Source organism: Phocoena phocoena, chromosome 20 (genome assembly GCF_963924675.1).
Source record: "Phocoena phocoena chromosome 20, mPhoPho1.1, whole genome shotgun sequence".
Lineage (NCBI taxonomy): Eukaryota > Metazoa > Chordata > Mammalia > Artiodactyla > Phocoenidae > Phocoena > Phocoena phocoena.
Window position 1 is genome coordinate 24,054,728 of NC_089238.1, and position 26,771 is coordinate 24,081,498.

The window sequence follows — 26,771 nt, forward strand, 5'->3', positions numbered from 1 at the left end:
GGAGGAAGAAGAAAAGGAAGAAACAATGAAGAAGGAGGAAGAGATATGTTTCTGCCCTTGAGGAACTAGCCATCTAAGATGGAATGAGAGTCAGAGACACAAGAGTGTTATCTACTAATTGCTGAGTGTTTGTTATATTCCAGGCCCTGAAAGAGCTCGGTATTTGTAGCAGATGCTGTCAAGATGCCCTGAGTCGCAGTCCCTGGTGGCGCAGTGGTTAAGAATCTTTGTCACATCCACCTCCGATCTCAGATGTGGAGGACAGTGCTGTGCTGCTCAGGCTCATGCTGACAGCATCCCATCTCACAGGTATCCTGTGCCTCTTCTCACTACTGGGTTTGGGGTCTTCTCAGAGCATAAGTGCAGCCCAGAATTGCAAGGGGCTAATGTCCCCAAGAAGAAAACCTAACTAATGGAGTACAGGAGCCCACGGACAAATACCCCCACCGCCCATCCTATGGGTGGAAAATTGTACACTTCTCGGGGGGACCTAGTAGAATCCAGTCCCCATGTCTACAGCAGTGACACTGATGACACACCCCATGTTCTCCTTCCCTTTCTCACTCTCCCTAAATCTTCCCTCCTGCTTCTTGAAATCACCTCCCAAATAAACTACCTGCATCCAAGATTTTGATTCAGCCTCTGCTTTTGGGAGAACCCAAGCTAAGATAATATTAATAAGGTACTATGTGCCTGGTGCATAGTAAATGTTTCCTAGAGGGTAACTTTAATGATGACGTCATGCATCACCTCATATAATCCTAACAACAGCTCAGTGAGATAGGTAGTTGAGAAATATTATGATCCCATTTCATAGACAAGAACATCAAGGCACAAAGAGGTTAGGGTACTTGCCCAAAATCTTATAGCTGGTCAGTGGTGAAGTAGGGATTCAAACCCAATGCTTGCTGACTCCAGGGTCCCATCATTCTCTTAAGCACTATCCCACATTTCCTCTCCACAAAGAAATTGTAAATTGAGCCAAAACGGTGGGTAGTTAGAGCTCTTCTGCATGGGGCTAAGGATGGTACACCAAGCCCTCACTTTTCAACCTTCACCTCTCACCTTAGAGGGCTCACAGGTGTATCTTTGGTCCATGGACTCTAGGAGAGAGCAGTGCTGTATCACCTCATTATAAAGATGCTACTTGGCCTTCTGCTGCTCAGAGGGCAGGCTATAGGGCACTTCTCATGTAGAAAAGGCAGCTTTCTATAATGTTATAGTTAATGTAATGTTAAGAATACATATATATTATAATATGATGCTATAGTTAAGCATGTGAGCTTGGAAATCAGCCTGCCTGGGTTCTTATTCTGTGGTTCAAAACTGACCCAATTCTCTCTCCTCACCTGTATCCCAGACCCTTGGAGCTCCATCCTTCAAGACATTTCTCCACACCTTGAATCTGTGCTGACTTGTGACTTGCTTTGGCCAATAGAATGCAGTGAAAGAAATGGTGTACCGGTTCTGAGCCTGAGTCTCAAGAAGGCCTATATGCTTCATCTCATCCTCTTGGCCACCTACTGCATTACTATGTGATCGAGGGCAGGTTAGCTTGCTCGAGGTTCATAGCCCATGTGGCCCACCTTCCCCCAGCCAGTCAACCCCCAGAAGCATAACCATCTTGTTGACCAGCAGATGCATAAGAAAGCCTGGTCAAGACCAGATGAATCACCCAACTAGGCTTAGCCCAAGTTGCTGACCCACCCATAAAATTGTAAGCTAAATAAATGGCAATTGTTTCGGGCTACTAAATGTAGAGGCAGTTTGTTACAAAGCAATATCTACCTGATTAAATTTGTGCAAGTTATTTAACCTTGCTGTGTCTCACTTACTCACCCATCAGATAAAGATAATCACAACACCTTCAGGGTGGTTGTGAAGAGTGAATGAGAAGATGTTTGTAAAGCACCTGAACAGGTCCTGGCACATGGAAAGCTCTCTTAAACATTTTTTATTGTCTCCCTTTCACCAAAGGACAGGAGGATTCATGAAGTGAATGGTCAATAAATGAAAAAAATGGATGGATGGATGGATGGAAAGACAAAAGGACAAGCATATAGACCAGCAGCATGGGGAACAGGGTCAGGGTCCACTCTCCTGATGGGCTGGAAATGATTCCTAGAAGTTCTGCCTAGGACCTCCCTCCAATCCTCCTCCTGGCTTACCTTGCATAGAGTCTCACTGGAATCATGGTCTTCAAGCTGGGGTCATATCTCTCTGAAAATGATCTCTGCTGGCCTCGCCAGTCCAGATCAGAGATAAGGCAGGGGCCATCACCCACCGTCTTGATGGCAGTCTAGAGCCCTGTGTTCCTGGCTTTGGGACCTTCACTGTACAGCAGAGAGATGAGGAGATGAGAAGATTCTCTGGAATGAGATCAGGAAGCCCCTACTCCACCCAGACCAGCTTCTTTTCTCTGACCACTCAGACCTGGTTTCACCAATCAACCCTCCACATTCATGGGAGAGCGTGGCCAGAGACCCCACAACTCCCTCAACTCCACTAAGAGCTTTCCTTATTAGCAAAGACATTCTGCTCCTCTTCTTTCCCATTTTGGGTTGACTGGGAGCAGAAAAGCCTGTTACAGGTATTCTACCAGAAGCCAGCCCATGACCAAGACTGAGTCCCAGCCTGGCAAAAGAACCCCAAGATGGTGGATTTTTTGCCTTATTGTGACCCAGAATGAAGTTTGTCACACATACAAACCCTTTTTTTTCTCTCTGATTCTTTCAGATACCCAAGCTTGTGCATCCACGTTCCCATGTCCCTACACCCAAGGATCAGAGAACTTCAATGAGACCACCTCTCAGGACCAGGCATATCTGAACAAGCCCACATTCTCCCCACTTCTGTGACCACTGCCACAAAGGGAAACCAACAATCCAGGTAGAGAGGACACTTTGGGGAGTGCCCGTCCAGTCCACAAACCAACCACCCCATTCACCAATCACCTAAATGAAAAGAAAAAAGAATGATTCCTGAAGGTTTTCTAGTTCCAGTTCTTCCCTGATACACAGCTCTATTCTTGCCCTAGAGTTCTATGACATTCTGCTCCCCATATCCTATCAATAAATTCTCTTTTTTAACCTAAGTATACCAAGTTGGTTTCTGTCACTTGCAACCAGAAGCCTCACTATTATAAATACATGGGTCCCCATCTTATGAATTCTCTCTGGAATTTTTCATGGCTATAAACATAAAATAAACCAATTCCCATTGAGGTTTTAATGGCTGATAAACCTATGGCATGTCAGAATTAGAAGTGTCCTCAAATGCAATCTTTTATAAACTCCTCATTGAACAGAAGAGGAAACAAAGGCCCAGAGAGGCAAAGGGACTTACTCAAGAGTATATGTAGTAGCAACATCAGATTCATGACTAAGACATACCTCATTTGTTCTTCCCTGATCCCTGTCCAACAAGAGCAATTTTGCAGGGGAATCCACAGAACGTCTGAGAAAACCTCAGTGTCCCTAGCAGGGCTGACAGAAGGTATTTCTCTCCCAAAGGCAGTTAGTAAAGACTGGAGGAGGTGACTACTACTTCAAATGCATATGAAAAGTCTAACAGAGAGATAGGAATCATTAAAAAGAACCAAAAAATCATGCTGGATCTGAAGAATACAACAAATAAAATGAAAACTGTAATAGAGAGTATCAACAGGAGGAAGAACCTGTAAGTTAGAAGACAAGAAATTTGAAATTATCCAGACAGAGGAGAACAAAGGAAAAAGAGTGAAGAAAGCATACATAATATATGGAATACCACCAAAGGAAACAATTTGCAAATTATTGGAGTTCCAGAAGGAGAAGAGAGGGAAAAGGGGCTAGAAAACTAATTTAAAGAAATAATGACTGAGAACTTCTCAAATACTAGAGATTTTGATATCCCATTTCATGAAGCAAATAGGTCACCAAACAAACTGAATTTAAAGAGATACTCTCTAAGACACATTTTAATAAAACTGTCAAAAATCAAATACAGAGAGAATCTAAAAGGCAGCAAGAGGAAAGAAGCTTGTTATGTACAAGGAAATCCCCATAAAGGTATTAGCAGATTTCTCAGCAGAAACATTATAGGTCAGGAGAGGGTGGGATGGTATATTCAAAGCACTGAAAGAAAAAAATGCCAACCAAGAATACTCTATCTGGCAAAGATACTATTCGCAAATAAAGGAGAGATAAATTTTTTCCAGACAAAAGCTGAAGGACTTCATCACCACTAGACCTACCTTACAAGAAACGTTAAAAGGAGTTCTTCAGGCTAAAATTAAAGGATACCAATTAGTATTCTGAAAACATATGAAAATATACAGCATACTGGTAAAAAGTATATAATGAAATTCAGAATATGATACTAATATAATATGGTAATGTGTTAACCATTCAATTCTAGTGTAAAAGCTAAAGGACAAGAGTATTAAAAAAAACCTATAGCTGAAATAATTTGTTAATGAATACACAATATAAAAGAGGTAAATTATGACATCAAAAACACAAGGGGGGAAATAAAATAGTATGGTTTTTGTATGCGAAAACTTAAGTTGTTATCAGCATAAAGTAGACTATTATATCTGTAAGATGTTTTATGTAAGCTCATGGTAACCACAAAGCAAAAACCTATGGTAGATTCACAAAAGATGAAGAGAAAAGAATCACATCATAACATTACAAAAAATCATCAGTTCACAAAAGAAGGCAGCAAGAGAGGAAGAAAGGAACAAGAGAACTACAAAACAGCCAGAGGACAATAAGATGGTACTAGAAAGTCATTATGTATCAATAGCTACTCTAAATGTAAATGGATTAAATTCTCCACTCAAGAAGCATAGAATGGCTGGATGGATTTGAAAAAACAAGACCCAACTATATGCTGCCTACAAGAGACTTATTTCAGCTTTAAGGACACATGTAGGCTTAAAGTGAAGGGATGTAAAATGATATTCCATGAGAGTAGAAACCAAAAGAGCTGAATAGTTATACTAATATCAGAAAAAATAGGTTTTTGGCCAAAAAATATATGAAGAGATAAAGGTTATTACATAATGATAAAGGTGTAATTTTATTAAGAAGATATAATAATTATACTGGGGATATATATATATCCTTAATATTGGAGCACCTAAATATATTAATACTAACAGATGTGAAGAGAGAAATGAATAATAATATAATATTAGTAGGGGACTTCAGTACCCCACTTTCAACATTAAATAAACCATCCGGACAAAACATCAATAAGGAAACATTGGACTTGAACTATCTTTTAGATCAAATAGACCTAACAAACATATATAGAACATTTCAACTAACAGCAGTAGAACACACATTCTTCTCAAGTACACATGGAACATTCTCCAGGATAGATCATGATAGGTCACAAAACAAGACTTAGCAAATTTGAGATGATTAACATCATATCAAGTATCTTTTCTGACCACAGTAGTGTGAAAGTAGAAATCAATAGCAGAAGGAAAGCTGAAAATAATTACAAATATGTGGAAATTAAACAATACACTGCTGAACAACCAATGGGTCAAAGAAGAAATCAAAAGGGAAATAAAAAATATCTTGAAACAAATGAAAATGGAAACAAAACATACCAAAACCTATGGGATGCAGCAGAAACAGTTCCAAGGTAAAAGTTTATAGTGATAAATGTCTACATTAAGAAAAAAGAAAGATCTCAAATAAACAATCTAACTTTACACCTCAAGGAACTAAAAAAAGAACAAACTAAGCCTAATAAATTTAGCAGAATGAAAGAAATAATAAGTATCAGAGCAGAAATAAATGAAATACAATATTGAAAAACAATAGAAAGGACCAGTGAAATCAAAGGCTGAGTTTTTTTTTTTTAAATAAAATTGAAAAACCTTTAACTAGTCTAAGAAAAGAAGAAATGAGGAAAGAAAGAGTAGGCCTTAGGACTGATACCTCAGAAATACAAAGGATCATAAGAGACTATGAACAATTATATACCAACAAATTGTCTAACAGAGAACATGGATAAATTCATAGAAACAAACAACTTATTAAGACTGAATCATGAAGAAATAGAAAATCTGAACAAACCAATTATGAGTAAGGCAATTGAACCAGTAATCACAAATCTCTCAACAAAGAAAACCCAGAACCAGGTGGCTTCACTAGTGAATTCTACCAAATATTTAAAGAAGAGTTAATGACAGTTTTTCTCAAACTCTTCCAAAAAATTAAAGAGGAGGAAACACTCCCAAATGCCAGATAAGGATGCTACAAGAAAGGAAAAAAAAAGAGCTACAGGCAAATTTCCCTAATAAATATAGATGCAAATAATATAAACAAAATACAAGCAAGCTGAATTCAACAACACATTAAAAGATTATATATCATTATCAAGTGGGATTTATCCCTGGGATGCAAGGATGGTTCAACATACACAAATCAATAAATTAATACACCACATTTATAGAATAAAAGATAAAATCATATGATCATCTCAATAGATGTAGAAAAAACATTTAACAAAATACAGCATCCTTTCATGATAAAAACTTTCAACAAATTAGCTATAGGAGAAAAGTACCTGAGCATAATAAAGACCATATATGACAAGCCCACCCCTAACATCACACTCAGTGGAGAAAGTTTGAAAGCTTTTCATCTAAGATCAGAAAGACAAAGATGCCCACTCTCACTATTTCTATTCAACGTAGTATTGGAAGTCCTAGCCATACCAATTAGGCAAGAAAAGGAAATAAAAGGCGTCCAAATTGGTAAGTAAAATTGTCTCTGTAGATGATATGACCTTATATATAGAAAATTCTGAAAACTCCACTAAAAGAACCATTAGCACTAATCAACAAATTTAGTAACATTGTAGGATAAAAAAATCAGCATATAGAAACCAGTTGTGTTTCTATACACTAAAACAAAATATCTGAAAAAGAAATAAAGAAAATAATCCTATTCACAATAGCATCAAAAACAATAAAAGTACTTAAGAATAAATTTAATCAAGGAGGTAAAAGATCTGTACATTGAAAATTACAAGACTTGGAGGAAAGAAATTGAAGAAGACACAAATGGAAAGATATCCTGCGTTCATGGATCAGAAAAATTAATGTTGTTAAAATGTCCATACTACCCAAAGCCATCTATATATTCAATGCAATCCCTATCAAAATTCCAATGGAAATTTTCACAGAAATAGAAAAAACAGTCCTAAAATTTGTATGAAACCACAAAAGACCCTAAATAGCCAAAGCAATCCTGAGAAAGAAGAACAAAATTGGAGGTATGACACTTCCTGATTTCAAAGTATGCTGCAAAGCTTTATTAATCAAAACAGTATGGTGCTGACATAAGAATAGACTCAGACCAATAGAACATAATTGAGAGCCCAGAAATAAACCTTCACATATACTGTCAACTAAAATTTGACAAGACAGTCAAGAATACTCAAGGGGGAAAGGATAATCTCTTCAATAAATAGTGTTGATAAAACTGCATAATCACATACTGAATTAAATTGTTCTCCTATCTTACACCACCCACAATTTTAACTCAAAATGGATTAAAGACTTAAAACATAAGACCTGAAACCATAAAACTCCTAGAAGAAAAAAAAGGGAAAAATTTCCTTAATATTGGTCTTAGCAATTATTTTTTTAATATGACACCAAAAGCACAAGCAAAATAAAAAGCAAAAATAATTAAGTAAGGCTACATCAAACTAAAAAGCTTCTGCACAGCAAAATAAACAATCAACAAAATGAAAAAGTACCCTATGGAAAAGGATAAAAAATTTTAAAATCATATGTCTAAGTGGTTAATATCCAAAATATATAAGGAACTCAGTAACAAAACAAAAAAAATTCAATTTTAAAATGGGCAGAGGAACTGAATAGACATTTTTCCAAAGAAGACACACAAATGGTCATAAAGTACAAAGAAAAGTGCTAACATAACTAATCATCAGAGAAATTCAAATCAAAATCATGAGAACATAAGAACTCACACCTGTGAGAATGACTATCATCAAAAAGACAAGACATAACAAGCGTTGGCAAAGATATACAAAAAAGGGAACTTTGAGCATGGTTAGTGGGAATCTAAATTTGTACAGCCTCTATAAAAACAGTATGGAGGTTCCTTAATAAATTAAAAATAGAACTACCTTATGATCCAGCAATCCCACTTCTGGGTATATATCCAAAGGAAATGAAATCAGGACCTCAAAGAAATATCCGCACCCTCCCTCACGTTCATGGCAGCTTTCTTTACAATAATGAAGATATGGAAACAACCTAAGTATCTATCTATGGATGAATGGATAAAGAAGATGCAGTGTATATATGGTTTACCCTTGAACAACATCAGTTTGAACTGTGTGGGCCCACTTATATCCAGTTCTTTTCTTTAACTACAGTATTACATGATCCAGGGTTGGTTGAATCCACTGATGCAGAACCACAGATACAGAGGGCTGACTATGGGACTTGAGCATCTGCAGACTTGGATATTTGTGCCAGGTTCTGGAACAAATGCCGCTTGGATACCAACGGACAACTGTACATGAGTTTACACTGCATGGGGTGTCAGTGCCACCCACCCCTGCTTTGTTCGAGGGTCAACTGTGTATACAATGGAATATTAGTCAACCACGAGAAAGAAGAAAATCCTGCCATATGAGACAACATGGATAGAACTTGAGGACATTATGCTAAGTGAAATAAGTCAGAGAAAGACAAATACTCTTTGGCATCACTTATATGGAAAAGCTAAAAATGCCTGACTCATAGAAACAGAGAGTAGAATAGTGGTTGTCAGGGCTTGGGGCTGGGGGTGGGGGGAGAAACAGGGAAACACTGGTCAAAGGATACAAACTTCCAGTTAAAAGATGAATACGATCTGGGGGGTCTAATGTACATTTTGGTGATTATAGTTAATGATACTGTATTATACACTTGAAAATTGCTAAAACAGTAAATATTAAATGTTCTCACCATAAAAAAAGAAATAGTAATTATGTGAGTAGATAGAGGAGTTAACTAATGCTACTGTGGTAATCACTTTGTAATATATACATGTATCAAATTAACACATTGTACACCTTAAAATTACACAATGTTATATACCAATTTTATCTCAATAAAGCCAGAGTGGGGGGACAGTATATGTAAAATGAGTAACACTTTCTCATCTGAGGCAGTCTAGATATAGGTAAACTGATGCACACTCTCTTCTCCAATAACCTTAGAAAATCCCTTGCTTATATTATATTCCAAAAAGCACTCCTCTGGAATAATTCTTTTTTATAATAGAATTTGAAAATCAAAATGTCTTCACCTCAAAAAGAGAAATCCCCCAAAGTGGAAACTGAGGCATTATAGACAACTGGACAAGGCACATGTTTTAGAGGCAATAATTCTGTTCAAAATCTCTTCAATCATTTGATTAGTGAATATTAAAGACATGAATATCATGGATGCAGCTCTATATTCCTGAAAAAAATTAGAAGTTATCCAATAGGTACTCCCTAAACTTCTTGCCAACCTGCACCATACTCCACATTCCACTCCCATTTGCTTCACCTAACACGATGCTCCAGCCATGCTGCATGGCTTATTGCTCCCTGAGCAAATTGCCAGTTGCTCCTGCCTCTGGGTCTTTGCAGTCACCACTGCCACCACCTGAAACGACCTAACATTACTCCCTTCACTTGAAGAAGCTTGCACTTCACTGCTCAGCCTTCAAGGCTCAGTTCAGACATTTCCTCCTTTGGGAAAACCTTCCTACTTGCTTATCTATTTCCCCAAGCAAACTGTGGGCTTCATATCTGTCTGATTCACAGCTATATTTCTAACACTTAGAAGTCCCTGGCACACAGTAGATGTTTGATAACAATATGTCAAATGAATAAATGAATGAATGAATAATGATGATATGAGAGAAGTCTAAGACAACTCCTCTCCTCAAAGAGGGAGAAATAAGCACACAATAACACACATGAAAATATAAAGCCATAGCATAGCGTTAGCCCTAGAAAACACACACATACACACACACACACACACACACACACACACAAATAAAGACTTAAAGCTACAAATTCATTCTAGGAAATAAAATGGAGCAATAAATTGTAGATTAACCCCCCAAAAATATAGGCAAAGAGGAATAGAGAAAGAGCAAATAGAAGACAAATAGCAAGCTGACAGACATAAACACAATTAAATCAATAATTATATTAAATATAAATGGAGTAAACACTTCAATTAAAAATCAGAGATTGTCAGATTGGATATAAAAGCAATACCCAGTGATATGCTGCTTATGAGAGATCCATTCCATATAAAGACATAAATGGGTTGAAAAATAAAAGGATGAAAAAAAACCATGCTAACAGTATCAGAATTATCAACCCATAGCCTTTTGAGGAACAGCTTTATCCAATGGACACAGTGCTTCCAAGAGTACCGTAAATACGGAAAAGGGAAAAAAAAGAGTAACTTTACAATGAAGAAACCTGATAAGCATTACCTCCAACCAACTGATCAAGGTAAACATCAACAGCGACAAGTCATTAATCAAAAGAGGTAATTTGGGGGGGCTTCCCTGGTGGCGCAGTGGTTGAGAGTCCGCCTGCCAATGCAGGGGACACGGGTTCGTGCCCCGGTCCAGGAGGATCCCACATGCCACGGAGCAGCTGGGCCCGTGAGCCATGGCCACTGGGTCTGCGCCTCTGGAGCCTGTGCTCCACAACGGGAGAGGCCACAGCAGTGAGAGGCCCACGTACCACCCAAAAAAAAAAAAATCATAATGGAGGAGAGCAAAAGAAGGGAACAAAAATGAACTACAAAAACAACCCCTAAACAGTTAACAAAATGGCAGTAAGTACATACCTATTCATAATTACTTTAAATATAAATGGGCTAAATGCTCCAATCAAGAGACATAGAGTGTGGATACCTAAATAAGACCTATATACATGCTGCCTAATTCAGATCTACACACACACAAGGTGACTGAAGGTGAGGGGCAAAAGGTATTCCACACAAATGGAAATGAAAAGAAATCTGGAGTAGAAATACATATATCAGAAAAATAGACTTTAAAACAAAGACTGTAAGAAGAGACAAAGAAAGACATTACATGGGATCAAGGGATCAATCCAACAAGAAGATATAAAAATTGTAGACATATATGCAAGCAACATAGGGGCACCTAAATACATAAAGCAAATATTAACAAACATAAAAGGGAAAATTGACAGTAACACAATAACATTAGGGGACTTTAACGCTCCACCTACAACAATGGACAGATCATACAGACAGAAAATCAACAAGGAAACACTGGCCTTAAATAATACATTACACCAGAGGGACTTAATAGGTATACAGAACATTTCATTCAGAAGCAGCAGATCACATTCTTCTGAAGTGCATATAGAACATTCTCTAGGATAGATCACATGCTAGGTCTCAAAACAAGTCCAAATAAATTTAGAAGATTGAAGTCATATCAAGCATCTTTTCTGACCATAAGTTATGAGACTAGATATAAACTGCAAGAAAAAACTGCAAAAAACGCAAACCCTTGGAGGCTAAACAATATGCTACTAAACAACCAATGGACCACTGAAGAAATCAGAGAGGAAATAAAAAATACCTGGAAACAAATGAAAATGAAATGATCCAAAATGTATGGTACACAGCAAAAGCACTTCAAAGAAGGAAGTTTATAACAATAAAAGCCTACCTCAGGAAACAAGAAAAATCACAACTAAACAACCTAACCTTACACCCAGAGGAACTAGAAAAAGAAGAACAAACAAACCCAAAGTTAGTAAAGGGAAAGAAATAATAAAGATCAGAACAGAAAAAAAGATCAGTGAAACTAAAAGCTGGTTCTTTGAAAAGATAAACAAATTGATAAACCTTGAGCCAAACTCATCAAGAAAAAAAGCGGGCCCAAATAAACAAAATCAGAAATGAAAAGGGAGAAGTTACAACTGACAACACAGAAATACAAACAATCATAAGAGACTACTATGAGCAAATATCCACCAATAAAATGGACAACCTAGAAGAAATTGACAAATTCTTAGAAATGTATACTCTCCCAAGACTGAATCAGGAAGAAACAGACAATATGAACAGACCAGTTGCCACTAATGAAATTGAATCAGTAATCAAAAAACTCCCAACAAACAAAAGTCCAAGACCAGATGACTTCACAGGTGAATTCTACCAAACATTTGAAGAAGAGTTAACAACTATCTCAATATCTTCTAAAATATTGAAGAGGGAGGAATGCTTTATGAGGCCAGGATCACCTTGATACCAAAAGAAGACAAACACCATAAAAAAAGACAATTATAGGGCTTCCCTGGTGGTGCAGTGGTTGAGAGTCCGCCTGCCGATGCAGGGGACACGGGTTCGTGCCCCGGTCTGGGAAGATCCCACTGCCACGGACCGGCTGGGCCCGTGAGCCATGGCTGCTGAGCCTGCGTGTCCAGAGCCTGTGCTCTGCAACGGGAGAGGCCGCAACAGTGAGAGGCCCGCGTACCGCAAAAAAAAAGAAAAGAAAATTATAGATCAATATTACTAATGAATATAGATGCAAAAATCCTCAACAACATATTAGCAAACCGAATTCAACAATACATTAAAAGGATCATACACCATGATCAAGTGGGATTTAATCTCAGGGATGCAAGTGTGGTTCAATATCCACATATCAATCAATGTGATACACCACATTAACAAATTTAAAAATAAAAATCATATGATCATCTCAATGGATACAGATAAAGCTTCTGGCAAAATTCAACATCCATTTATGATAAAAACTTTCAACAAAGTGAGGAAACATACTTCAATATAATATAAAGGCCATATGTGAAAAGCCCACAGCTAACATCATACTCAATGGTGTAAAACTGAAAGCATTTCCAGTAACATCAGGAGCAAGACAAGGATGCCCACTCTTGCCACTTTTATTCATTATAGCCTTGGAAGTCCTAGCTACAGTAATCAGACCAGAAAAAGAAATAAAAGAATCCAAACTGGAAAGGAAGAAGTAAAACTGTCACTTTGCAGATGACATGGTACTATATACAGAGACTCTTCAATAAAATAATAGTGTTGGGAAAACTGGCCTGCAACATGCAAAAGAATCAAACTGGACTACTTTCTCACACCATATATAAAAATAAATTCAGAATGGATTAAAGACTTACATAAATATAAGACCTGAAACCATAAAACTCCTAGATGAAAACAAGGGCAGTATTCTCTTTGACACCGGCCTTAGCAATATTTTTTTTGGTTATATCTCCTCAGGCAAAAGAAACAAAATAAAAAATAAACAAGTGGGACTACATCAAACTAAATCTTTTGCACAGCAAAAGAAACTATCAACAAAATGAAAAGGCCCCCTATTGAATGGGAGAAGATATTTGCAAACAATATATCTGGTAAGGGGTTTATATCTAAAATAAACAAAGAATTCTTACAACTCAACATCAAACAATCTAACAACTCAATTAAAAAATGGGCAGAGAACCTGAATAGACATTTTTCCAAAGAAGACATACAGATGGCAAACAGGCACATGGAAAGATGCTCAACATCACTAACCATCAGGGAAATGCAAATCAAAACCACAATGTGATATCACCTCACACCTGTCAGAATGACCATCATAAGAAAGACAACAAATAACAAGTGTTGATGAAGACGTGGAGCAAAGGGAGCCCTCATGCACCGTTGGGGAGAATATAAATTGGTGCAGCCACTGCGAAAAACAGTATGAAGTTTCCTCAAGAAATTAAACATAGAACTACCATACCATCCAGCTATTTCACTTAATGAAATCTTGCCATCTGTGACAACATGGGTGGGCCTAGAGGGTATTATGCTACGTGAAATAAGTTGACAGAGAAAGACAAATACCATGTGATTTCACTTATACGTGGAATCTAAAAAACGAAACAAATGAACAAACATAACAAAATAGCAACAGACTCACAGATACAGAGAACAAACAGATGCTTGCCAGAGGGAGGCAAGGGTGAGCGAAATAGTGAGGGAGATTAAGAGGTACAAACTTCTAGTTACAAAATAAATGAGTCATGGAGTAACATACTGTATCCATATTACACAATTCGTCCATTTTCCTACTGATGGGTGTTTTAAGATGTTACAAACAGAGCTGCTACAAATATTCCTGAAGAGGGGCCACAAGGATATTTTGTGCATGAGAGTCTATCCTTTGTGGATTGTTTGTTTCTAAATTGAACTTCGTTGACATCAGTGAATATGAGAGAAGAGAGGCTAGCAGAGGTAGGTGAGAACTTGTGAGGACGGTGGGAGGGAGCAGGCAAAGTTGGCGGCCACTCTGTAGGTGACTCCTTCCACAGGCGGAATTTGTTCAGAGCACGTATATACCTAAGGGAGAGAATTGCTGGCAATGTTAGTAAGGTAATCTTCAACTTGACCGGATAACACCAAATTGCTTCAGACAAATTATACTCCCACCCGCAGAGTTTAAGAGTTCTGAATTTATTTTTATATATGGTGCTCTACGTATATGCTAAGACAGACAATTTCCAGGCTTTTTAATATTGCCAATCTGAAGAATGAGAAATAGCTCTTTTTGTGATTGTGGTTTTAATTCACACTTCCCTGATACTCAAAGGTTGAGCTTTTTTTTTTTTTTTTTTTTGCGGTATGCGGGCCTCTCACTGTTGTGGCCTCTCACGTTGCGGAGCACAGGCTCCGGACGCGCAGGCTCAGCGGCCACGGGCCCAGCCGCTCCGCAGCATGCGGGATCCTCCCGGACCGGGGCACGAACCCACGTCCCCTGCATCGGCAGACGGACTCTCAACCACTGCGCCACCAGGGAAGCCCAAAGGGTTGAGCATTTTTGTATGTGTTTCTTTGGCTCAACTGTGAATTAATTGCTTGCTTATATCTTTTGTCCACTTTCCTAATTGATTGTGTTTTTGTTATTGACTTATTTGCACATTCTTTGTAAACTCTGTGTACTAATTCTTTGTAGTTAAATGAATCACATTTATACCAGCATGTTGCTTCTCTTCTTGATCTTAATTTTTTTTTTTTTGAGTTTCCACAATTTATTGATAAGTGAGAAAAGCAAGATACATATATCCCAGTAACACAGAACACACCCGGTGCCCAGATCTTGGTTTCTAATACCATTCCGCAATAAAAGGAATCAGGGCTATTTGGAGAAATGGGATTTTACTACGAACATATTTAACAGTAAATGAATATATTACTGTTTTGCAAGTATGTGAACTTTAACATATGGTTATCAGAGTGAATAAATTTTCCTGCAACCTGCTTTTTTTCTCTCTTGATTTACGATATTCACATAGGATGATGTGTGGACTTAGTTCATTCATTTTTACTATTGAATAGTAACATATATGGAATCATAACACATACATCATACTAATATAAGACGTTAATAAGAGGAGGAACCCTCTGTACTATTTCTGCAATTTTCCTGTAAATATAATACTGTTTTTAAAAATAAAGTTTATTTTTTAAAAAATGAATTAGAAAGATACACACCGATTTCAAGATGCTGGTTACCTATGGGAGGTAAAGGAATGGGATCAAGAGGTCATGTGGGGATTATCCCATGACATTGTGATATTTAATCATGTATTTAAGAATATAAACCCTGGGACTGGGCTGTCTGTACTCAGCATCACAGAGTAATACAGATCCCCTGTGCTACCCAAGTTCTGCGAAAGGAATGATCAGGACGGTCTGGGAAGAGGATTGGTTTAGGGAGGACTTCTAATTGGAAGTGAGGCTAGAGCTGGGTGGTTAGAAGCGGAGGAGAGGAGAGAAGGAGAGTTTGAGGGAAAGCCCAGGTGGGACGTTCTGCTGAGATTGGGTGCGTGGTGCGGGCGTAGTGAGACTCTTAAGGGAACCACGTGCATGAGGTTTGGGCAAGAGTCAAGAGCGACAAGGCTGGGAACAGCAGTGAAGGGCTTTAGATCTGCTCCTGCTTATGTGGACAGCAGCCTGCTGACCCCTGCACAGGCCCAACCCTGGGTCAAAGTCCCCCAGGAGCCTCTCCCACAAGACTTTGATTGTCTGTTTACCAGAAAGCCCTTCACAGCTCCCGTAACCAAAGCACCATGCTCTCCTGGCTTCTCGGGCTTTGCTGCAGGAAGACAGTGGGGGGAGGGGCAGGGGGGCTGACACCTGCTTCTGCAGGGACGCTCCGACTGAGAAAAGTAAAGAAATTGGCCTCTCACCCTTGGATGGCTCATTGGCTCCTTGAGTATACGCAATCCATCTCTGGCCAGAGAAGCTGGAGGAGGGAAATCGGCTCACAGGCACAGCCTTGGATGCAGAGTCTCTCGGGATGCTCCTGTATGCAGAGAATCCCCATCCTCCCTGTTACTGCCACAGCATGGGTCATTAACAGCCACGCTGTGGGCCCAGACATCTGCCCACAGCTTCCCACGGCCTCTGGGCCACTTCCCTGCCTGCAGTGCCCTGAGGGCTGCACAGAAGTTTAGAGTGAGCAAAGCAGAGGTAGGAAAGCCGATTAGCTGATGAAGAAAGAGCTCACTACAAGTTCTGAAAATATTTGGGGGAGAGAGAATCACAGAATCCAAGAATTTTAAAAATTCAAGAAGACATCAGACATGACAAACTCAGTGTCCTGAGTGAGAATTTCCTTCTGGCCAAGCAGACTGATTGAACAAGCTTGGCAACAGACCCCAGTCATTCTTTTCAAGACGGCCTTCATGCAGTATTTCTGCAAACAATGGATAACCTGAATCTGGTCACGAGGACATATCAGACAAATCCAAAGGGACATTCTACAAAACCAAAACCACTGGCTGTGCTTTTTGAAGCTGTCAGCAACATGAAAGACATAGAAAGGCAAGGAGACATTCTAGGATAAAGGCAACTCAAGAGACGTGACAGCTAAAAGCAATATGCAGTCTTGTATTGGACCAGGAAAAAAGTTAGGATGTTATTGGGACAATTGAAATTTGAAGATGGATCATAGGTTACATAAGATTATTATGTCAGAGTAAAATTTCCTGATGTTGATAATTGTACAATTTTATAGTTGATAATTTTGATGATTATGATTATGGAAGAGAACATTCTTATTCTGAGGAAATACATATTGAAGTATTTAGAGGTAATGGAGCAAAATGTCTGCAATTTACTCTCACATTTTTCAGAAAAATAATGATTATGCGTAGAGAGAGAATGTTAAGGCAAATGTGGCAAAATGTTAATTTGCAAATCAGAGTGAAGAGTAGTTAGGATTTCTTAGCATCATTCTTATTACTTTTTATACATTTGAAATCATTTCAAAATAAAAAGTTAAACCTTTTTTAAAGAAATAGCCCTACAGGGGATGAATTGTTTTCCTTCTGTGGAACTGAAAGCGATTTGCGTGCCACAGTTGCTCTGCCCTCAGGGTCCATGCAGATCACATTTATGCCCTCTTTATGTGCCCTCACATACGTGAAGACAATAGCCGTGTCCCTCTGCTCACCCCTAGCAACCCATGTGCGATTCCTCTCTTGTGCAGGCTAAACGTCCCCAGTGCCTCCAGTTCTGATCCTCCTTCTGAGAGGCTGGGCCTCCCCACCTGTGGAGAACCCTCCTATCACTTCTATTATTGTCCTCACTTCTCTAATGGCAAAGAGGCCTGGCAGCAAGCTGTCATCAGCTTGTCTTAAGGGGTCTGGACTCCAAGATGCCAAACGCAGGACACCAGGCCTCCCTGGCTGGGTTTGGGTAATCAGAGTGCATAGGAAATTAGGGCTGGGAGGTAACCTCCTTGAGCACTGCACAGGGAATGCAGAGTTACGATTACCTAAGACCACTTGGAAACACCGCAGCTGGAATGGCACTTTGCTAAATTTGGCAGCCCCAGGGGGAAAATGAGACTTTTAAAATCAGGAAGCCTGCTTTGGCTAACGTCTTTATCCCCATCTGTCGTGCCATCCTTTGCCAGGAGTAAGGAGCTGCCTGGAGCAAGAAATCTGCTTGCTGGCAGTCATGGGGTGGGGGTGGGTTGGGTGGGGGGCGCTGATGAGCCTCACGCACAAGCCAGGGCGCCTGCAACCATCGTGAATCTGTCCCTGGCTTGCCATTTTCCACTCAGAGCATCTGCGAGATGGCAGGAGATGGAAAAGTGGTCCTGGTGTATCCCTTTGCTTGCTGGTGGGGTATTCCTAACCTGACTTCAATAGACCAGAAAAGGCAGAAGCAGTAAGTTCTCATTTTAGGGCAGAGGACACAAACTCATAGATCATGGACTGCATACAACTTGCAAGTCTGTTTTATTTGGCCTGCACAGTTTTTTAAATTTTTTGAACTTGTGGAAAACATTTAAAAATTAAAAGATAATCTCATTAAGAGAAAAAAGACCTCTGTCTTTTGTCAAAAAATGAGGAGCTCTGTATACTCATGAGCTACAGTCAGCTCACGCAGAGGACCATCAATCCTTTTTTGGCAGGGCACATGTGCTTTAGTTTGCCACAGTCTCCACCACTCCTTAATGTCTCCCTGACTCTGGGGTCTGGGTGACTTATCATTTATCATCACATTTGCACTGCCATTCTCCTTACAGTGGATTCATTTTTCTCTATCCTTGTCTCTCTCCAAAGACGGAAGCCAAAAGATACCTGCATTTCAAGAAGAAACATTTTCCACACCTACCCATTTTACTCCATTATGATCCATTTCTGCCTCTCTAACCCAGAAAATTAACAATTAACGATATCTTGATTGAGAACTGGATTCTCAGTTTCCCTTGGTGCCCATATTGGAAATCCTTCCTTAGGACTCCCCCGCATCAGTCAAATGCAGATACACTTTTTTTTTTTTTTTTTTAAACATCTTTATTGGGGTATAATTGCTTTACAATGGTGTGTTAGTTTCTGCTTTACAACAAAGTGAATCAGCTATACATATACATATGTTCCCATATGTCTTCCCTCTTGCGTCTCCCTCCCTCCCACTCTCCCCATCCCACCCTTCCAGGCTGTCACAAAGCACCGAGCTAATATCCCTGTGCCTTGCGGCTGCTTCCCCCCAGCTATCTACCTTACTACGTTTGTTAGTGTGTATATGTCCATGACTCTCTCTCGCCCTGTCAAAACTCACCCTTCCCCCTCCCCATATCCTTAAGTCCGTTCTCCAGTAGGTCTGCGTCTTTATTCCTATCTTACCCCTAGGTTCTTCATGACATTTTTTCCCCTTAAATTCCATATATATGTGTTAGCATACGGTATTTGTCTTTTTCTTTCTGACTTACTTCACTCTGTATGACAGATTCTAGGTCTATCCATCTCATTACAAATAGCTCAATTTCATTTCTTTTTAAGTCTGAGTAATATTCCATTGTGTATATGTGCCACATCTTCTTTATCCATTCATCCGATGATGGGCGCTTAGGTTGTTTCCATGTCCTGGCTATTGTAAATAGAGCTGCAATGAACATTTTGGTACATGACTCTCTTTGAATTTTGGTTTTCTCAGGGTATATGCCAAGTAGTGGGATTGCTGGGTCATATGGTAATTCTATTTGTAGTTTTTTAAGGAACCTCCATACTGTTCTCCACAGTGGCTGAACCAATTCACATTCCCACCAGCAGTGCAAGAGTGTCCCCTTTTCTCCACACCCTCTCCAGCATTTATTGTTTCTTGATTTTTTGATGATGGCCATTCTGACTGGTGTGAGATGATATCTCATTGTAGTTTTGATTTGCATTTCTCTAATGATTAATGATGTTGAGCATTCTTTCATGTGTTTGTTGGCATTCTGTATATCTTCTTTGGAGAAATGTCTATTTAGGTCTTCTGCCCATTTTTGGATGGGGTTGTTTGTTTTTTTGTTATTGAGCTGCATGAGCTGCTTGTAAATTTTGGAGATTAATCCTTTGTCAGTTGCTTCATTTGCAAATGTTTTCTCCCATTCTGAGGGTTGTCTTTTGGTCTTGGTTATGGTTTCCTTTGCTGTGCAAAAGCTTTGAAGTTTCATTAGGTCCCATTTGTTTATTTTTGTTTTTATTTCCATTACTCTAGGAGGTGGGTCAGAAAGGATCTGGCTGTGATTTATGTCATAGAGTGTTCTTCCTATGTTTTCTTCTAAGAGTTTGATAGTTTCTGGCCTTACATTTAGGTCTTTAATCCATTTTGAGCTTATTTTTGTGTATGGTGTTAGGGAGTGATCTAATCTCATACTTTTACATGTACCTGTCCAGTTTTCCCAGCACCATTTATTGAAGAGGCTGTCCTTTCTCCACTGTACATTCCTGCCTCCTTTATCAAAGATAAGGTGTCCATATGTGCGTAGGTTTATCTCTGGGCTTTCTATCCTGTTCCACTGATCTATCTTTCTGTTTTTGTGCCAGTACCATACTGTCTTGATTACTGTTGCTTTGTAATATAGTCTGAAGTCAGGGAGCCTTATGCCTCCAGCTCCTTTTTTCGTTCTAAAGATTGCTTTGGCTATTCGGGGTCTTTTGTGTTTCCATACAAATTGCGAAATTTTTTGTTCTAGTTCTGTGAAAAATGCCAGTGGTAGTTTGATAGGGATTGCATTGAATCTGTAGATTGCTTTGGGTAGTAGAGTCATTTTCACAATGTTGATTCTTCCCATCCAAGAACATGGTATATCTCTCCATCTATTTGTATCATCTTTAATTTCTTTCATCAGTGTCTTATAATTTTCTGCATACAGGTCTTTCGTATCCTTAGGTAGGTTTATTCCTAGATATTTTATTCTTTTTGTTGCAATGGTAAATGGGAGTGTTTTCTTGATTTCACTTTCAGATTTTTCATCATTAGTATATAGGAATGCCAGAGATTTCTGTGCATTAATTTTGTATCCTGCTACTTTACCAAATTCATTGATTAGCTCTAGTAGTTTTCTGGTAGCATCTTTAGGATTCTCTATGTATAGTATCATGTCATCTGCAAACAGTAACAGCTTTACTTCTTCTTTTCCGATTTGGATTCCTTTTATTTCCTTTTCTTCTCTGATTGCTGTGGCTAAAACTTCCAAAACTATGTTGAATAAGAGTGGTGAGAGTGGGCAACCTTGTCTTGTTCCTGATCTTAGTGGAAATGCTTTCAGTTTTTCACCATTGAGGATGATGTTTGCTGTGGGCTTGTCATATATGGCTTTTATTATGTTTAGGAAAGTTCCCTCTATGCCAACTTTCTGGAGGGTTTTTATCATAAATGGGTGTTGAATTTTGTCGAAAGCTTTCTCTGCATCTATTGAGATGATCATATGGTTTTTCTCCTTCAATTTGTTAATATGGTTTATCACATTGATAGATTTGCGTATATTAAAGAATCCTTGCATTCCTGGAATAAACCCCACTTGATCATGGTGTATGATCCTTTTAATGTGCTGTTGGATTCTGTTTGCTAGTATTTTGTTGAGGATTTTTGCATCTATGTTCATCAGTGATATTGGCCTGTAGTTTTCTTTCTTTGTGGCATCCTTGTCTGGTTTTGGTATCAAGGTGATGGTGGCTTCGTAGAAGGAATTTGGGAGTGTTCCTCCCTCTGCTATATTTTGGAAGAGTTTGAGAAGGATAGGTGTTAGCTCTTCTCTAAACATTTGATAGAATTCACCTGTGAAGCCATCTGGTCCTGGGCTTTTGTTTGTTGGAAGGTTTTTAATCACAGTTTCAATTTCAGTGCTTGTGATTGGTCTGTTCATATTTTCTATTTCTTCCTGATTCAGTCTTGGCAGGTTGTGCATTTCTAAGAATTTGTCCATTTCTTCCAGATTGTCCATTTTATTGGCATAGAGTTGCTTGTAGTAATCTCTCATGATTTTTTTTATTGCTGCAGTGTCAGTTGTTACTTCTCCTTTTTCATTTCTAATTCTATTGATTTGAGTCTTCTCCCTTTTTTTCTTGATGAGTCTGGCTAGTGGTTTATCTATTTTGTTTATCTTCTCAAAGAACCAGCTTTTAGTTTTATTGATCTTTGCTATTGTTTCCTTCATTTCTTTTTCATTTATTTCTGATCTGATTTTTATGATTTCTTTCCTTCTGCTAGCTTTGGGGCTTTTTTGTTCTTCTTTCTCTAATTGCTTGAGGTGCAAGGTTAGGTTGTTTATTCGAGATGTTTCCTGCTTCTTAAGGTGGGCTTGTATTGCTATAAACTTCCCCCTTAGAACTGCTTTTGCTGCATCCCATAGGTTTTGGGTCGTTGTGTCTCCATTGTCATTTGTTTCTAGGTATTTTTTTATTTCCTCTTTGATTTCTTCAGTGATCACTTCATTATTAAGTAGTGTATTGTTTAGCCTCCATGTGTTTGTATTTTTTACAGATCTTTTCCTGTAATTGATATCTAGTCTCATGGCGTTGTGGTCGGAAAAGATACTTGATACAATTTCAGTTTTCTTAAATTTACCAAGGCTTGATTTGTGACCCAAGATATGATCTATCCTGGAGAATGTTCCATGAGCACTTGAGAAAAATGTGTATTCTGTTGTTTTTGGATGGAGTGTCCTATAAATATCAATTAAGTCCATCTTGTTTAATGTATCATTTAAAGCTTGTGTTTCCTTATTTATTTTCATTTTGGATGATCTGTCCATGGGTGAAAGTGGGGTGTTAAAGTCCCCTACTATGAATGTGTTACTGTTGATCTCCCCTTTTATGGTTGTTAGTATTTGCCTTATGTATTGAGGTGCTCCTATGTTGGGTGCATAAATATTTACAATTGTTATATCTTCTTCTTGGATCGATCCCTTGATCATTATGTAGTGTCCTTCTTTGTCCCTTTTAATAGTCCTTATTTTAAAGTCTATTTTGTCTGATATGAGAATTGCTACTCCAGCTTTCTTTTGGTTTCCATTTGCATGGAATATCTTTTTCCATCCCCTTACTTTCAGTCTGTATGTGTCTCTAGTTCTGAAGTGGGTCTCTTGTAGACAGCATATATAAGGGTCTTGTTTTTGTATCCATTCAGCCAATCTGTGTCTTTTGGTGGGAGCATTTAGTCCATTTACATTTAAGGTAATTATTGATATGTATCTTCCTATTTCCATTTTATATATTGTTTTGGGTTCGCTACTATAGGTCATTTCCTTCTCTTGTGTTTCGTGTCTAGAGAAGTTCCTTTAGCATTTGTTGTAAAGCTGGTTTGGTGGTGCTGAACTCTCTCAGCTTTTGCTTGTCTGTAAAGGTTTTAATTTCTCCATCAAATGTGAATGAGATCCTTGCTGGGTAGAGTAGTCTTGGTTTCAGGCTATTCTCCTTCATCACTTTCAGTATGTCCTGCCACTCCCTTCTGGCTTGTAGGGTTTCTGCTGAGAGATCAGCTGTTAACCTTATGGGGATTCCCTTGTGTGTTATTTGTTGTTTTTCCCTTGCTGCTTTTAATATGCTTTCTTTGTATTTAATTTTTGACAGTTTGATTAATATGTGTCTTGGCGTGTTTCTCCTTGTATTTATCCTGTATGGGACCCTCTGTGCTTCCTGGACTTGATTAACTATTTCCTTTCCCATATTAGGGAAGTTTTCAACTATAATCTCTTCAAATATTTTCTCAGTCCCTTTCTTTCTTTCTTCTTCTTCTGGAACCCCTATAATTCGAATGTTGGTGCGTTTCATGTTGTCCCAGAGGTCTCTGAGACTGTCCTCAGTTCTTTTCATTCTTTTTTCTTTATTCTGCTCTGCAGTAGTTATTTCCACTACTTTATCTTCCAGGTCACTTATCCGTTCTTCTGCCTCAGTTATTCTGCTATTGATCCTATCTAGAGTGATTTTAATTTCATTTATTGCATTGTTCATCGTTGCTTGTTTCATCTTTAGTTCTTGTAGGTCCTTGTTAACTGTTTCTTGCATTTTGTCCATTCTACTTCCAAGATTTCGGATCATCCTTACTATCATTATTCTGAATTCTTTTTCAGGTAGATTGCCTATTTCCTCTTCATTTGTTAGGTCTGGTGGGTTTTTATCTTGCTCCTTCATCTGCTGTGTGTTTTTCTGTCTTCTCATTTTGCTTATCTTACTGTGTTTGGGGTCTCCTTTTTGCAGGCTGCAGGTTCGTAGTTCCCGTTGTTTTTGATGTCTGTCTCCAGTGGCTAAGGTTGTTTCAGTGGGTTGTGTAGGCTTCCTGGTGGAGGGGACTAGTGCCTGTGTTGTGCTGGATGAGGCTGGATCTTGTCTCTCTAGTGGGCAGGTTCACGTCTGGTGGTGTGTTTTGGGGTGTCTGTGGCCTTATTATGATTTTAGGCAGCCTCTCTGCTAATGGGTGGGGTTGTGTTCCTGTTTTGCTAGTTGTTTGGCATAGGTTGTCCAGCACTGTGGCTTGCTGGTCGTTGAGTGAAGCTGGGTGCTGGTGTTAAGATGGAGGTCTCTGGGAGATTTCCGCTGTTTAATATTATGTGGAGCTGGGAGGTCTCTTGTTGACCAGTGACCTGAAGTTGGCTCTCCTACCTCAGAGGCAGAGCCCTGACTCCTGGCTGGAGCACCAAGAGCCTTTCATCCACACGGCTCAGAATAAAAGGGAGAAAAAGTAGAGAGAATTAGTAGAAGTATGAGGAAAGAAAGAAGGAAAGGAGGAAAGGAAGGAAGGAAGAAAGAAGCAAAGAAGGAAAGAAAGGAGGGAGGGAGGGAGGGAGGGAGGAAGGAAGGAAGGAGGGAAAGAAGGAAAAAAAGACAGAAAGAAAGATGATACAGTAAAAATAAAATAAAGTATAATATAGTTATTGAATTTAAAAATATTTAGAAAAAAAAAAGGGACGGATAGAACCTTAGGACAAATGTTGGAAGCAAAGCTATACAGAGAAAATCTTACACAGAAGCATACACAAAAGAGGTAAAGGGGGAAAAATCATAAATCCTGCTCCCTGAGACCACCTCCTCAATTTGGGGTGATTCGTTGTCTAAAGGAGGGAGGGAAGGAAGGAAAGAAAGAAAGAACGAAGGTAAAGTATAATAAAGTTATTACAATTAAACTTAATTATTAAGAAAAAGAATTTTTTAAAAAAAGTCATGGACGGATAGAGCCCTAGGACAAATGGTGGAAGCTAGAGTATACAGACTAGATGTCACACAGGAGCATACACGTACACCTTCACAAAAAGAGGAAAAGGGAAAAAAATCATAGATTTCGCTCCTAAATTCCACCTCTTCAATTTGGGATCATTCCTTGTCTATTCAGGTATTCCACAGATGCAGGGTATATCAAGTTGATTGTGGAGCTTTAATCCGCTGCTTCTGTGGCTGCTGGGAGAGATTTCCCTTTCTCTTCTTTGTTTTCACAGCTCACAGGAGCTCAGCTTTGGATTTGGCCCTGCCTCTGCGTGTAGGTCGCTGGAGGGCGTCTGTTTTTTCGCTCAGACAGGACGGGGTTAAAGGAGCCGCTGATTCGGGGCCTCCGGCTCACTCAGGCCGGGGGTTGGGGGATGGGGGAAGGAGGGGCACTGCGTGCGGGGCCGGCCTGCGGCGGCAGAGGCAGCGTGACGTTGCGGCAGAGGTCGGCGTGACGTTGCACCAGCCTGAGGCCCGCCGTGCGTTGTCCCGGGGAAGTTGTCCCTGGATCCCGGGAACCTGGCAGTGGCGGGCTGCACAGACTCCGCGGAAGAGGGGTGTGGAGAGTGACCTGTGCTCGCACACAGGCCCCTTGGTGGCGGCAGCAGCAGCCTTAGCGTCTCCCGCCCGTCTCTGGGGTCCGCGGTTTTAGCCGCGGCTCGCGCCCGTCTCGGGGGCTCGCGCCCTCAGCCGCGGCTCGCGCCCGTCTCTGGGGTTCGCGCTTTTAGCCGCGACTCGCGCCCGTCTCTGGAGTTCCTTTAAGCAGCGCTCTTAAACCCCTCTCCTCGCGCACCAGGAAACAAAGAGGGAAGAAAAAGTCTCTTGCCTCTTCGGCCGGTGCAGGCTTTTCCCCGAACTCCCTCCCGGCTAGTCGTGGTGCACTAACCCCTTCAGGCTATGTTCAAGCCGCCAACCCCAGTCCTCTCCCTGAGCTCCGTCCAAAACCAAAACCCGAGCCTCAGCTCGCAGCCCCGCCCGCCCCGGTGGGTGAGCAGCAAGCCTCTCGGGTTGGTGAGTGCTGGTCGGCACGGATCGTCTGTGCAGGAATCTCCCCGCTTTGCCCTCCGCACCCGTCGCTGTGCACTACTCGGCGGTCCCGAAGCTCCCCCCTCCGCCTCCCGTAGTCTCCGCCCGCGGAGGGGCTTCCTAGTGTGTGGAAACTTTTCCTCCTTCACAGCTCCCTCCCACTGGTGCAGGTGCCGTCCTTATTCTTTTGTCTCTGTTTTTTCTTTTGCCCTACCCAGTTACGTGGGGAGTTTCTTGCCTTTTGGGAGGTCTGAGGTCTTCTGCCAGCCTTCAGTAGGAGTTCTGTAGGAGTTGTTCCACTTGTGGATGTATTTCTGGTGTATCCGTGGGGAGGAAGGCGATCTCCGCGTCTTACTCTTCCGCCATCTTCAAGGTCCCCCCAGATACACTTTTAATCATAAAATCCTTCACAGATATGAGATTATGGCCCCTGTCCCTCTCTTAACAACTCCATTCTTAATTTAAAGCCATCAAAATTACCAACATCTGATGGTCTCATGTCCTCCCCTGCAAATCCCACAGCCCCTTCCTCCAGCCCCTAACTATCTTTCAGCTCAGAGGAGAAGATCTGGGAAGCTTTACTCAGCCCCTTCCCCTCTGCTCTCCTGTCTGTCCAGTCCAGCTGTCCCTAGTATCCATGGGGTCAGCCAGACCTAGGGCTG

The 26,771-nt window shown here is 40.0% G+C and overlaps 1 protein-coding gene across 1 annotated transcript in view; it reads right to left on the bottom strand.

Annotated features, from left to right (window-relative positions):
- Positions 1 to 18,140, bottom strand: part of ABCC12 (ATP binding cassette subfamily C member 12) — a 75,306-nt gene extending 57,166 nt beyond the window's left edge. Inside the window, 3 exon segments of the mRNA XM_065898360.1 lie at positions 2,169 to 2,299; positions 16,138 to 16,199; positions 18,119 to 18,140. Coding sequence (XP_065754432.1) covers positions 2,169 to 2,299; positions 16,138 to 16,199; positions 18,119 to 18,140 — 215 coding nt within the window.
- Between the last annotated feature and the right edge of the window lie 8,631 nt (positions 18,141 to 26,771).